The sequence below is a fragment of the Echiichthys vipera genome, assembly GCF_963691815.1.
Source record: "Echiichthys vipera genome assembly, chromosome: 13".
Classification (NCBI taxonomy): domain Eukaryota; kingdom Metazoa; phylum Chordata; class Actinopteri; order Perciformes; family Trachinidae; genus Echiichthys; species Echiichthys vipera.
The window spans coordinates 21,154,150-21,168,941 of NC_139838.1; the positions used below are offsets into that span (position 1 = coordinate 21,154,150).

The 14,792-nt window shown below is 41.7% G+C and overlaps 1 protein-coding gene across 5 annotated transcripts in view; it reads left to right on the forward strand.

Moving 5' to 3' along the window:
- The window catches only part of LOC310955661 (RNA-binding motif, single-stranded-interacting protein 3), a gene marked incomplete at both ends in the record, with an annotated part of 278,373 nt that overhangs the window by 133,218 nt on the left and 130,363 nt on the right, over positions 1 to 14,792 (forward strand). For all 5 annotated transcript variants that reach the window (XM_083925620.1, XM_083925623.1, XM_083925621.1 and 2 more), the window contains one exon: positions 14,025 to 14,116. In XM_083925620.1, coding sequence (XP_083781746.1) covers positions 14,025 to 14,116 — 92 coding nt within the window. The remainder of the gene's footprint in view (positions 1 to 14,024; positions 14,117 to 14,792) is intronic.

Sequence of the window (14,792 nt, forward strand, 5' to 3'; positions counted from 1 at the left end):
AATCAGCCCGCGGAAAGCGAAGAGGGGACCATAACTCGTACTCGCCGACTAACTTTCCCTCCCCTTCATTTTATTGATTCAGAAACTTCTGGTTTAGTTTGACTTTATATATCATAAAATCTCAGACATATTCATGCATTTTAATAATATGGTGTAAAATTATACTGTATTAGGACAACTTTATTTTGATTATAGCCAGGATATGAGGAGATTATGATTCACAAAATGAAATGCAATAACAGTCAAGACAGAGAGATTGAGCACATGTATAATATGTACAAACTAATCTTCCCGCTCATGAATGTATTGTACGCCACCCTCATTCAGTTCAATAGTTCTATGCAGGGTTGCTCAGCAACAAAAAAGTGAAAACTGGCTCAACTTTTTCCACAACGCATCAGTGGTTTATTACCTGGTGATCGCCTTTGTAATACGTTTCTGTAGTTATCAAATCCTGTGTCATGGTGTTATAAATAACAACGTTTTGGCCTCAGCTTAATACCAAGCCATTATTTGCTGTGTCGTAATCAGATGAAATACATAATTTATAAAAAAAAATGTAAACAGGAAATTGAGACAAAGACTAATCCAGAAAATATGTAACAACAGTTAACATTGAAAAATACTGCATGGAGCTCACGCTTGTAGATTTCTTGGAGTCGTTTTTTAAGTTGATTGTTGACATCTAGCATATTTACCATGGAGCAGATTTTACGGAAATCTCCAGGACATATTTCTTGGCAAAAGCTATAAAGTAAAGTATTGTAAACGATGGTATTCATGTACAGGTTTATAATTCAGATGCCACCATAACTTATTTACTTGAACCTACAACCCAGATTATTATATAGCTACTGAGGATGTGTATGTGTTTGTAAAATACATGCTGGACCTATACACTAGATGTAGAATTTCACTGTTCTCCAAATTGTAAATCTTAAATGTTGATGACAGCCTTTCTAAAGGAGAAGTGTTTTATTTGTTATGTGACTATAACGCCTATAAAAAGATAATAAAAAGGATGAAAGTGAGTGTGAGAGAGATGATGGGAAGACGGATCACTGATGATATGAGAGATGGAATAGAGAGCGTGGGAGTGTAGGCTGCAGAAAAACAGCGATGACGCTTTCTGTACCCACAGGTCAGGTGTTAGGGAAATACTTATTTTAGTGTACATGCAAACATAAACCAACACAGGTACGACGCCTACGTCAAACATGAACATACATTATTTCTCCACTGCCATACATCCATACATTTGCCCTCAATGGATGAGTGTGTGCAAGTGCTGCAAAGCTCTGTTTGAAGTACCACATCACAAAAACTACACACCAACACCGTGTAATACACCTCTCCCACGCACTCAAACACAAAGGGCACACTCACTCACACACACACACACACACACACACACACACACACACACACACACACACACACACACACACACACACACACACACACACACACACACACAAACACACAAACACAAAGACTAATCGTACCCCCACACGCACTCCCCATCCATCTGCCTGAGGTGTGTTAGGCTCTTGCAGCAGCAGTGGCCATGCAACAGATCTATCAATCCTCTTCCTAACATCACAGCATGTGTGCATGCCTGCCTGTCTGCCTTTTCTGGCTGATCTTCTCCACCACCGCACCACGCAGGCCTTTCAATGAGCCTCTCTATCTTCCCAGTGCTGACTCACTCCCTCGCTCCCTACCTTACTCTATGACACATACACATACAGGCTTCGAGGCATACATACACACACAAACTCCGGTACTCCTTCAAGGGTACACAACAGTTGCATACAAACTGTACATGCCGACATGTTTTGGATGTAGCCCAGTTCGGAGAGAAATGGTAAGAGGAAGTTGCGAAAGGGCTTTAGGGCTGTCAAGCTCTGTGGGTAAGAGGACTCATTCAGCTCTTCATCTCTCGCTCTCTTTAGCTCTCATGCTCCTCCGCACTCTTACACCGATTCTCCTTCCCTTTTGGTCTCTGTTTTTCTCTCTCAATCTCGTATGCTGTCTATCTCTATATCTGTCTGTGCACTTTTACATTTAATGTAGAAATACAGCAGAGATTTGGGGTTTTCATCTCAGACAGAGTGGGGGATTGAGAATGGCAGAGGGGGAGAAGAAGGGGATAGATTGCGGGAACCCAAAACCGCTCATTTGCCATCCATGCCCACAAGGGCCTCTTAAAAGGCAGCCGCGGCATTTGAAATAAAGCAGGGCTGACCAAATGGAGACATTTTATTTTTCCTGCCAGAGCCCGGAGGCAGAGGAAATGACCTCAGCCCTTTAAAGGACCTCCGTTTCCTCCTCCACCGCTGGGAGATAAGGCTGCGTAGAGATTCACCGGCCTGACTGGCGCTCTGCCGCGATGGACCACCGCACTGACTGGTGGGAGATAGATGAGATGAGAAGATAGTCTCTTGTGGCTGTGTGTTCAGCAGTTTGTTGTTCATTTCTTTGCCCTGTAACTTGCCATCCATTTTGTATGAGGATGTTAAAAACTCACAAGGGCATTACATAAACTCGCATCTTGAAAGAATTACTGTCGCCTTTACTCTATTATGTGGGTGACTTGATGTAAAACACTATTTTGTCGCATCAAATTCAAATCATGTTTGAAGTAATCAAACATTTGATTGTAAAGATGAAAGCAATATCTATGTTTGATTGAATACCCATGTGAAAAAAATGAATTTGCATTGCTGCAGAATGTCCTTGCATACTGTCCTAAAACGTGAACACGCTGAACTCGTTGCCTTTTGAATACTGAATCAATTTTCCCTATCTGGGCTGCATATGCATCCTCCGAATGGTGCAATTTAAAGCCTGTCAGAAGCTTGACCATTACAATTTGAAGCATCCCATACCCTTACCACAGGATCAGCCTAATGGAGAAATATATGCAATGTTACGTTCTATAAAAACAGATTTATTGCTGCATCAGTGCCTGAGTGGAGTATTGCATGACTCCAAGCATAAGGGCTATTGATGAATGAGGTGACGCTCTCCAAAAAGGCCTGTTTTTCATTGTCATGAGCATGTGTATCTGTGTATTTGGGCTGGGGTGGGAAGAGGAAGGGAGGGGGCAGAAAAGGCAGAGAGTGCTTTTTGCATCCGTTATTGGTTTCTCATTAGAGGGCTGAGATATAAACATTTGTCTATGTTGTACACGGTGCCGGCGCAATTAAGGATTCTCTTTGCCGCCCCCTCTGCCCTTTGAAAGTGAATTATGTGCAGATGAGAATCTCGACTGAAATGTGGCCAACAGCGGACCTTTTCCAAATGCCTCTGTTCCCTAAAAGCCATTCCAGAAAGAGGCGAGATCGGCTCGGAGGAGTGAGGTCGAGAAAAGCATTTGCTGTTTCCTGCTTGCATTGCGTATTAATGACTCTAATTAGCAATAGCTGAGGGATAATCACATTGATTTGGACTGATTCTGCATGCAGAACCTCATTGGATCACACCCGCAGCCTTTGTTAGCACCCTCATCGCATGCATACGCAAACACACATACACATATACGCACACACAAAAATCCCCTTTTTCTCCTTCATCCACCCCTTGCCTCCTCTGCCCCTCCCTCAATCTCCATTCCAGTAAGTTCCAAGTTGGCTGTTCACCAAGTAGGCATCTGATTGGCCAAGTTTGTCGTAAATAGAAGCAGCCAGGCCATCAGCCCTGCATTCCTTAAGCCCTGACCTTTTGTACACCCTCCACTTCCTGTGCTGTTTTTGCATGCAGTGTGGTCATCTGTATATGTGTGTGAATTTTTAATGAGTGTGTGTGTGTTTGTGTGTGTGTGTGTGTGTGTGTGTGTGTGTGTGTGTGTGTGTGTGTGTGTGTGTGTGTGTGTGTGTGTGTGTGTGTGTGTGTGTGTGTGTGTGTGTGTGTGTGTGTGTGTGTGTGTGTGTGTGTGTGTGTGTGTGTGTGTGTGTGTGTGTGTGTGTGTGTGTGTGTGTGTGTGTGTGTGTGCGTATTTGTGGTGGAGGTCGTGGCGAGGTGAAACCCAGGGGCCACTGATCAAAATAGACCAAGGTTTCCCAAGAGCATTTTTGCACACAATATCATTGCAAATTTGGGGAATGTGTTCATGTCTGAAATGTTGTTGTTAACTGTCTGTCTTCTGGACAAAAGTACAGAAAAATCCATAATAAACTTCTAACAAAGTACAAACAGATTCTTAGGAATATCTGTTGCAGATGTTTGTCACCGCAGTGGCTTTCTTCTTTAGTCATTAGCTCAATCCATTTTGCAACACATCCCAGAGCTCTCATTCTTGTCTTGTTTGTTGACAAATGCCTCAAAGGGCACTGATGGAAGGTGAGGGGGGCGTACCCTTAGTCATCTTTTATGTTGGAGCTAACCCGTAGAACCACAGTAAGAGATACGACCATCCAATGACCTGCCAAGGCCCTGGCCTCTTGCACATCCCCTGACTAATGATCATACCCTTGATTAGTTAAGGAAGGCATAAATCATAACTGCAATGAAAAAGAAGGCTAGCTGGGGGTGGCCAGGCCGTTCCTCATGAATGACTAACCGATGCAAGAGAGAAGAAATGCGCTGCTTACTGTAGTTGTTCAGGGGAATGGGACACTTTGTCTTTGTCCAGATTTTGGTGTTCGTCTCTACCTGGAGATTTTCTACGGCTACAAGGGCGCTTGAATTCCATCGATCCGGCTTTGTTCAAATATTTGGCCTGCCCTGTCGTCTCGCTGGTGGCCCAGTAGCTGATGTGATTACATTGCTTATTATTCTCTGACACTCTAATGGGGATAACATGGTGGCAAACAAGATGGCATCCAGCATGAATGATTAAACTGGTAATCTCCAGGTATAGTTGGAATGAGGGGAGTGGATGTATTTTAAAATACTCTGTAAGTGAAGTGAAAGAGAAGTATGACAGAAGGACTGCACCTGCTCTTGGTGTGAAAATCTACTTATATGGCTTGTGGCATTTTCACATCAACGGGTACCGTAATGAGCATCTATTCAAGGTTGTTTGACATTCTAACTTGAGTGTGTGTGAAGGTGTGTGTGCGCTCACATTTCTAATGCTATGAATATACACAATGTTAACATGCGTAGTTGTGTGCCTATCGCCGTGTGTGTATACTGGCATTTACTTAGTTTGTGTTTGCTTGTACAGTCATAAGTGTGAGAGCATGTGTGTGAATATACATACTGGTTTGCATATATGAGTCTGTGTGTGTGTGTGTGAGTGTGTTTTTCGAGATATTGGTGTAGGGGTTCTGTACAGCCACTCAGTGTTTTTACCACGGGTCTTGTTTTAACAACCTCTTGACAAGTAATTAACACCCTTGAGGTCTCAAACCTTTCATGAGTGCTCTTCACATGTTGTACCAAATGCATCAGGTTTCGCGATTTAACAAGCAATGGAGCTGATGGAGCTATGAGCAGCGATGTCAATTACAGATCTGAATAAAGACCGTAACTGCACAGTTTATCAGACTGTTTTTTATTCCCTTCCACAAAATGTTCTGCTACTTTAAATCAGTGCATGAGTCAGCAATGAGTAGATATTCTTTGAATCTGTGAATGCTATCTTTAAAAGCCTCTTCAGGTCTACGAAGATATTCTTTTTTCTCCAGAGAACTCAGAGGTAATGCTAGAAGCTAGGTCTCTGAAACCAGACTCCGTTTGTCTTGATACAATTTTTTTTTAGCACCACAGCTTGGATTTTAATGTAACTGTAGATCTGTATTCTAACACACATATTTTAAATAGCTTCTCAATTGCTGAATTCATTGCTTTTAATGTAGTAGAAGCCATATGCTGATGTGCTATAGCTAATGAGTGTGAATAGATGAATTAATTAAGGAACAAAGGAAAGAGGCTAGAAAAAAGAAATAAATGATGATGAGTAAAATGAAAGGAGTGTTGAAGTGGAGAGTAGATCATTATTGTGAACCCATATGGTGAAATACTTTAATAGTTGACCTTTGAAAATGTTGATGATAATAATTACATATTTCACATTTCATCCCCTCGTCAGAGTATCCAGAATAGATTCACTTCACACAGTGATTTGGCATTCAATGTAATATTTCTAAAGATTAACAGAGGAGGAAATGCGTTGCTAGCATCAGGGTTGCATGAATGTTAAACAGTTCCATCCCACCAGTAGTTTTGTTACTATATGCATCGGTTCTGTAGGTGCATTGCTGTTGCATAGACTACACCTGTAACATGTGCACAGATATTGGATGAGGAATTAGTCTTTTCAACCTCCTGTACAGTTTGTCTTCGACGCAATGAGCTAGTGGCCCCCTTGGCCCTAAGCCCTGGCACTTTGCCCTTTTGCAGATCTAGTTCTGCAGCTCCCAGACAAGGACACTCCTACACCTGCGAGAGAAGATGACAAGAAATACAATACAGCCAATAAGCTGGCTGCTTCAGCCCGAGACAAATGCCCATGCTATAAATCCATGTTGCAGGGTTGATAAGTTAATTGCCTGTACTGCTATCTCCTCGCCTGTGTCTAATATAGAAGTGCTCTCTGTGAGAGTTATTTTACAACAAATGGGTATTGTCATCAAGCGTAAGGCAGGCAGGATGGGGACACTGGACAAGTAAATGAGGAATCTTTATTTGGAGTAGTTCCACAAGATGCAGTCTCTGGGTGAATGAACAAGATTTCATGTGTTTTTGCCTGCATGTTTAGGTGAATTTTACCTCATCTCCCTTATGTGTCTTTAGTTCCGTGCGTGCAGAAACACTGTGTGGATTACGAGCTGTTGCAAATGTGTTTGCAGATGGCTGTTTATTTTATAGGATTTCAGATGTAGATGAGGCTGTAGCATCCTTGGACAAATGTTGCCTTTTGACTTCTCTGTGCTGTCAATGCAGTGATCGCGGTGATGTGGTCTAAAGTTTATTTTCCAAATTTTAATATGCAACGTTAAAAAAAAAGCATTGCAGATGTTTTCTGTGGTATCCTTCGACTGAAAGATACTTTTATGATCTTCCCCTGTTTACTCACGTACCCTAACATGCACACACACAAACAACAAAATCCGAGGTCACATACAAGCACACCCTTTTAAGAAATACAAAGGCACAGACACACATTCACACACAACCGCATGGTTTAGTGGAGGGTTGCCACAAAATTTATCATCCGTCAGCCGCTGGTGAGGCAGGATAAATGGACGGAGGAATGCAGTCCCAGTGAGGATGCTCTCCTCTGGGTTTGGAGTGCGACCAAGGCGGTCTTGGCTTGGCCACAGTTAGTCATGGATGCCATCTTGCTATTTAAAACCCCCCTCAGTGTTTGCATAGCTCACCGCAGTCTCCCAAATCCACCCCTCAACCCCCCCGCAGGGCAGGTGGGTGGTGGTGGTCAAACCCCTAAATTAAGCGAAGACATCTATAAATGTACAAGCAATAGAATATTTCAACAGCTCCTTTTCATTCATGTATGTAGTTTTCTTTCCGAAATGTTTCTGTAAGGAAATGTCGGAAACAAAACTTTCTTTTTTTTCCCGCCCTGCAGTCCTCAGAAGTCCTGTCAGCAGTACAGCTTCTGAGGAACTGAGAGGATAGTAGTCGGACAAGCTTTCCTCCTCTGACTGACAGAAATTTACTGAACAAAAACTTCTTTCAAGTAGCTGTGTCACTGTGACTAACAATTATTTCTTATATGTTATTCATCTATTTTTAATACTTTAATTAGTAAGTCTGTTAAAGTTCAGAAAATAGAGACAATAACTCACAATTTCCCTTGGCCCTGGGTGACTGCTTCATCATTTGATAACCCAAACAGTACTCACAGTGATTTAAAAGAGAAAAACAGCCCTGAAAACTTCACCAGTGCTGAAACAATCCATCGATTGACTGTCATAAAAAATAATAGTCAACCATTTTAATAATTTATTACAGGAAAAATATTATATAATAATCAAATATTTTCTTTTTTGTTAAATGAATATTTTTTGGGGGGTTTTGGACAAAAAAAATCAATTTCAATCGCCTTGGACTCTTGAAACTTATTTTTCACATTTTCTACCAGCTTATAGGCTCAATTCTTAAAAACAATTCTTAAGCTGCCACCCTTGACCTCACATTTGAGAATCAGGTTGATATATTTTTTTCTTGATCATGAATGACACACAGCTACTCAATCCTCAACATTTTCACCAATTCATTAACTAATCATGAACAAATCTATGAATTGAATCTTCTTTTCAGCACTACATACAACTGTACATGCACTATTCAATCACAAATATGCAAAGACAAAGAAGTTAGAAGTCCCATGTGGGCATTTGAACACACCTGCAGCTGGAAGTCCAGAACAATACACATACAGTGTGAAACATAACTACTATGGCTGTACCATGAATCATAAAAATCCTATTATAGGCATTGTTATGCATATTTGTCCATGGTGTGGTGCATCTATCTCCTCCATTAACCATAATTACTTTTATACATGCAAAGTATAAATTATCAACATACATGAAACCACAATGATTAATCACCCGTGTGCAACAGCAGCTTCAGAACTCCTCTTGATGACTCACAAGGACGCAAACAATTACACTGTTTGGCCTGTACACCATTGTAATGCTCAGTGGCTTGTCATTGATTCATTATTCATACTTAGGGCATTATTATTCCATTGTATGCTGTGCAAAATGGGAACATTAGCCGTGAATATTAGAATGTGAAAAATGGAAATATTGGGGAATGATGGTGGATATAGTGGGTAGGAAACCCCAAACAATCCCGTCTATTAGCAGATAAAAAATGGTAATTTCCCCAGAAGTAATTAGGATTAGCATAATTTGACGGCGCATGAATGATGCATGGATGATGCATGGGTGATTGATACGTCGATACATGTACTGTAATGAGCCCCTTATCTCCACTTTCCACTGAAGACTTTTGCGTGGAGCGTAGCCTGAGGTGGCATCTGCTGTAGTTCCACACCTCTGTAAGGGGCACCCTGCCTAATACACACACATTCATACAAGCACAGTCACCGGGGCTACGGAAGTGTAAAAGCAGTAGTAGCGTAGCACCATCCAGCTGATTGAAGATGGTCTGTTTATCTTGACAGGCTCCCTGCCAGACCAGGAAATATGATATGGCAGCTCATGTTCTCTCTATTCCTCTCATAGATACAGTCTGTGTGTCTGTACATACAGTGTGTGTGTTGGATATATTGCATGTGTGTGCTTGAGCCCCTGTGCGTGTGTGCACATTAGCGTGCAGCTGCAGCATTATCAGCTGAGCTGCTTTTAAGTGACAGCTATCGATTGGCTGTTTGTGTTGTTGCAGAGGCTTCAAAGCAACACCTTGCCCTCTGCATTCCACTTGAGCTGGTAACTCTAGAGTATCCGCATTGAATACAACAGGAGTACAGCGTGTACTTAGCTGCTAAAACACATTCTTCTGCGTGCATAGTGTGTAGATTCATCTGTGAAGTTTAAATATGTGACTTAAAGACAGCATTGCGTTTCTTGACCCTGCAACTTCTTCAAAGCTTAATAGACTTTTTTCTTTTGCTTAGTGACCAACGAACAACAAAAGTATACAAACCTATTCCTACAGTATAAAAACACATTTTCTCACTGCCACTTGATGGTATCCTGATAGTTTTAAGATTATTTTGCCAGGTAATAATATATTTATCTATAGAGTAAGACAAAGGCAATTGTCTAAGAAACAATGTCAAAATGAATCATTCTGTTACAACAAATTATAACTGTGCTTATAATGACCAAACTTTAAAGTTTGACTTTATATATATATATATATATATGTATTTATATATATATACACACTGAAAATTGTTTTCACAAGTGTTGAAGCAGAGTAGCTCACACATACACTCACACACAACGACCATTCTGCCTGATAAAAGCACAAATAGAGACTTGAGTCATCTCCATGTCTCTAAATTATTATTTTATTTTCCAACCAAACAGGCCTTTAACAGTTTTACCCTGTTGCTACAGATCAAACATTCTACATCATAAAATCATCATACGTATATTGGCTACAATAACTGCACAGGGGAAGAGCTAACTGGATCTATTGCAGCTAGCTTAGTGTCAGTTCAGCTGACCCCAAATAACCCTCTTCCTCACTCTGCCTTTCTTTTGCCCACACGCTTTCTCTCGCTCTTTTTCTCTCTACCTTACCCTCACATCCTCCTCCATTCAGAGCTCTCTGAATATAGGTCAGCATTCTCTAAAATCCTCATCCTGATGAAAGTTTGATAAGTGCACTCCAGGTGGTAGTGGGTGAATATTAAATTTGTAATTGGGGGTCCCAGGTATCCACCATTGGATTAGTTTGATTATTAAAGAGAACAAGCCATCGCCCAGAGGGCCACAGTAACTATCTCTGGTTCTCTTCATGTATTCTTAATGTGCTTTTAATATTCTTAGATCTAAAGAGAATACAATATCTGTCAATATTTCAATGTGTTTAAAGGGTTAGTTCACCCAAATTACAACAAAGAACTTACCTCAGGTGGTATCTAACAATGCAGGGAATTTGTTGAGTTTCCTGTGCAACTGAATGACATTTTGTTTGTGTCGCTCACAGCAATGAAAACTGCATTTAAAAGATTCAACAGTAACATGTAACTTCAAAAACAGTATGCCTGTTACTTTCGCTATTCCATCTCAGTGTGAAGAGGGAAACACTGATATATAACAAGGAAAAACACTGAATATGTCACTTAACAGTTAGTATAACAATGGTGTGGATCACATGCTGTAGACTTCACAGCTGCCAGATCACACCCGGAAAAAACCTACGGTAGAATTTGGAGTGATGTGTGACAGGGATTACATATCATAAGTGAGAAGTCAGCCATTCCGACCTCCATTGAAACGTCCCTTTGAGGAGCTGAGAGGATAGCGGCCAGACAAACTCTCCTCTGCTGACTGATATGAATTCACTGGACAAAGATGTATTTCACATAGGTTCAATGAGGAGGTACAGAAAGAAAACTGCAATGTGTTTATACAGTAGTTTTGGACAGAGGCATGTTGCTTTCAGGATGTCCGTACATCGTCTGTCCAACTCTTGAGAACACCTGGAGGGAATTTCTTTGAATTTGGCACAAACATCCATTTGGTTTCAAGGATAAGGGTTAGAACCGAGGGTCAAGGTCACTGTGACCTCACATAACACATTTTTGGCTATAACTCACACATTTTAACGCAAATGTCTAATAGCATAAAATAATGAAGTGATGACATTTTATATCCAAAACGTCTAAAGTCAACTTAACTGTGACTTCATGATATTCTGCAAAAAAATATTTTCTGGTCAATTTACCACACCGTAACTCAAAGGAACAGAAGTGGAAATTGTGACCATGTTTAACATTTGGTCTGATACTGAACTGATGACACTAATCTTGAGTGTCCACCTTGAAACTGTGATTATCGTATAGATCTTCTGTGCTGCCAGGTTGAAGATTTGTGTGAAGCGTCCACGTTTCACCTTCCCAACATATATAATATGAGTGAGACATGGATGTAAAGTTCAAGTTGACTGGTGTGGTGGTCAGCACTCTCGCCTCACAGCAAGAGAGTTCCCGGTTTGAATCCCGGCTGCCCGGTGTCTGCGTGGGTTCTCTCCTGGTTCTCTGTTTTCCTCCCACAATCCAAAAGACATGCATGTTGCAGGTTAATTGATGACTCTAAATTGCCCATAGGTGTGAATGGTTGTCTGTCTCTGTGCGTCTCTATATGCCCTGCGATAGACTGGCGTCCTGTCCAGGTTGTACCCCACCTCACGCCCGATGTTAGCTGGGATCGGCTCCAGCTCCCCGCGACCCCAACAGGGACAAGCGGTTGAAGATGAATGAATGGTTGGCAGAGGCAAAGCGTGATGTGGTAATTCTAGTTATGTATAGATTGATTGATTTTACCCGGCATATGCCGATGGTGAAACAAAGCTCAGAGCGAAACAGGTGGCCTTGATCAAATGTTATAGACTGAAGGGGATTTGGCGATTAAACTCCACCAAGGGGGCTGGGGAAACAAGTGTCAAAAAAACACTTTCCATCTGGATCGCCCTTTACACAGCACTCTCCAAGACGAGAGAAAAGAGATCCAGTGACTGTACAGGCACACTGAAGCTGTTATACTAGTTTATGGTGACCCGATATCTTACAAAGACACTTTATGTTGGTGTTTGGTCACCCATCTGTAGTGTGGTCTGTGGATTGTCCACAGTAACAGGGACACTGTCTCTGAAAAGAATTCAACCTGCAAAAATGAAAATCTTCTAAACTATAAGCATGCCTATAAGCATCCCTAGATACTAGTGAAGGCAAGACAGGAAGAATTTTCAATTTAGGTTGAACCGACCCCCATAATTAAAATACATTTTAATATGCTTATGTTGGTCAGTTTTAGCTTCTTTAAATCCTGACTAAATAAGCTAATGTATCACTTTATCATGTAATAAAACGGCTGTATGCACTGTCTATTTGCAGTCTCTTTTAAGAATTGTTAAAGGGTAAGGGCTCTGTTTTACCGACTGTCACCGCTATTTGAATCTTTTTCGCCTGGCTCTTTCCGCAATTAAAGACCCGCCCCTCCCAGCCCCACTCTAACAGCTGGCCGTTAATCAGTCCTCACACTCGATTTCTCTTCCGCCACAGGTTATGATTTTCACATTACTCCACACTCTTTCACCGTCATCCAACAGGAAAATGACCCCTCACCACCACTGCCAGCACCACAGTCACACACCCAGGAAATCTCAGAAAGTGAGATGTTTGTGTGAGAAAAGCACATGGTGTGAAAGTGAGGTGTTACATGTTTGTATGCGTGTGCTCATACTTCGTGTTTGTATATAACCGTTGAAGAGGTAATGGTAGCGGCGAGTCTCCCCCCACCTCACACCCATTATCCTTTTCTAATTACACTTTCCCTCTGAAACAGTGGATCATAGGGCACCATTGACTGCTTTTAATCCGCCACCAAATTTTAATTAACACAGACGTGACCTCCGTCTCCGATACATCCCGGAGAACGTCGAATCACAATAACTCATAAATCTGCGCCGCAAATTTCATTCCCTCTGCTTTCCTCCAGTGATGAATTTCCAGATGGCGACTGGTGGCTGTTAATGTCAGGAAAAATATTAGGAAGAGAGACATTGAGAGGGAGGGGGTTATAGAGACAGAGAGGGACAAAGACAGTCAGAAGGTGGTTAGAGAGGCTGCGATTGAAATATAAGTGAGTGCTCATGTGTATGTAAGAGAGATGGAGTTAAAGAATGACAGAGAGAAATGGCAGCATTTCTCGTATGCTGTCAACCTTTGAGAGATTTGTTACCAGGGAGAGGATTATGGAGGCTGTGTAATGGGGTTGTGTTAATGTGCCGTGTGTTGAGGAACACTATGTGGGCCGGCCAACTTCACAGTCTTTGAAAATCAAAAGGCTGAACAAGTGAAAACTGCCTGAAGAATTAATTGACACGTCTCTGTGTATGGGAGTGTGAGCATGTGTGTATTATTTGTTAATCATGGACTTTCAATTATGGACTCAAATAAGAATGTCTCTTCAACAGAATTGCAACACTGATGCTCTGTTCTTGATTTGCACGCTACTCAGTGCTTGTGTGTTTTTTGTTTGTGCAAAAGTGAGTGTGTTTGTGTTTGTGTGTGTATGTGTGTGTGTTTGCATCTGTGTATGTGTGTGGAGGTGGAGGTGGGTAGGTTGCCAGGGTTTGTTATTACTAAATCGCTCATCCATGCTACTAATTAAGATGCATAGCATCCCCTTATGAACGTCAGTGTCGCTAATTATCAAACAATGTAGTGCTCACCAGATATGAGAACTGGCAGCCTCTGTAGTCATGTTACCAACCTATTACTGCTACAATTACCAAGTGCCTGTCATTCTCCTTGTTAGTCATCTGCCTTCATTTTTTCTTTACTAATGCATGTCTTATTTTTTCTTCTTTCCCTGTCTCCCTCTCTTCTTTTCTCTCTCCAGGCTATGGCTTTGTGGATTTTGACAGCCCAGCTGCAGCACAGAAGGCCGTGTCTTCTCTCAAAGCCACTGGGGTGCAGGCCCAAATGGCCAAGGTAAGAAGTGTTTAAAAACAAGCTTGCATCGCAACTTCCTCTCACATTGTCATTAGCACTTTGTTGTGTGTTGCAAGCTCGTTCCAGGGATTTTATATTCTACACTAACTAGACATTGATGGATCTGAAAGCTCCCCAAAACTGGTTTTGTATTGTCCATAAACACACTTTTATAGAAACTCATTTTCCTCGGAGCTTTGCTGTTTAATGATAAACTTGTTCACTCTAATATGAGAAGACTCTTGAATGTGGGCTTGTAACTGCCTTTGTGTGGCTAGATGACAAGTTAAGAGGCGACTGCGGTGCATGGTCTGTTTTATCTTACTGACACACTCTGTGACAGGGCAAAGCTGCAGTCTCATACAATCCAGGATCGAGACTTTGTTTGCACATGTGGTCCCTTGTTTCAAGTGGTTACGTGAACTTAGTTATGTTTGAGAGAGTGTGTGTGTGTGTGTGTGTGTGTGTGTCTGTGTGTGTGTGTGTGTGTGTGTGCGCCATTATTCCATGGCAAGCCATCTTGGCTGCCAGTATGTGTGCTTGCTCTGCTGTAGCTGAAGTTTGACCAGGCGTTTGTCCTATGTGGTGCAGCATTATTAGCCCACTCAAGTGGAAGCAGATGAGACAAGCTGTTTTAGTAGTACAAAGACGGCCCGAGTGAGCACAATGGAGTCAG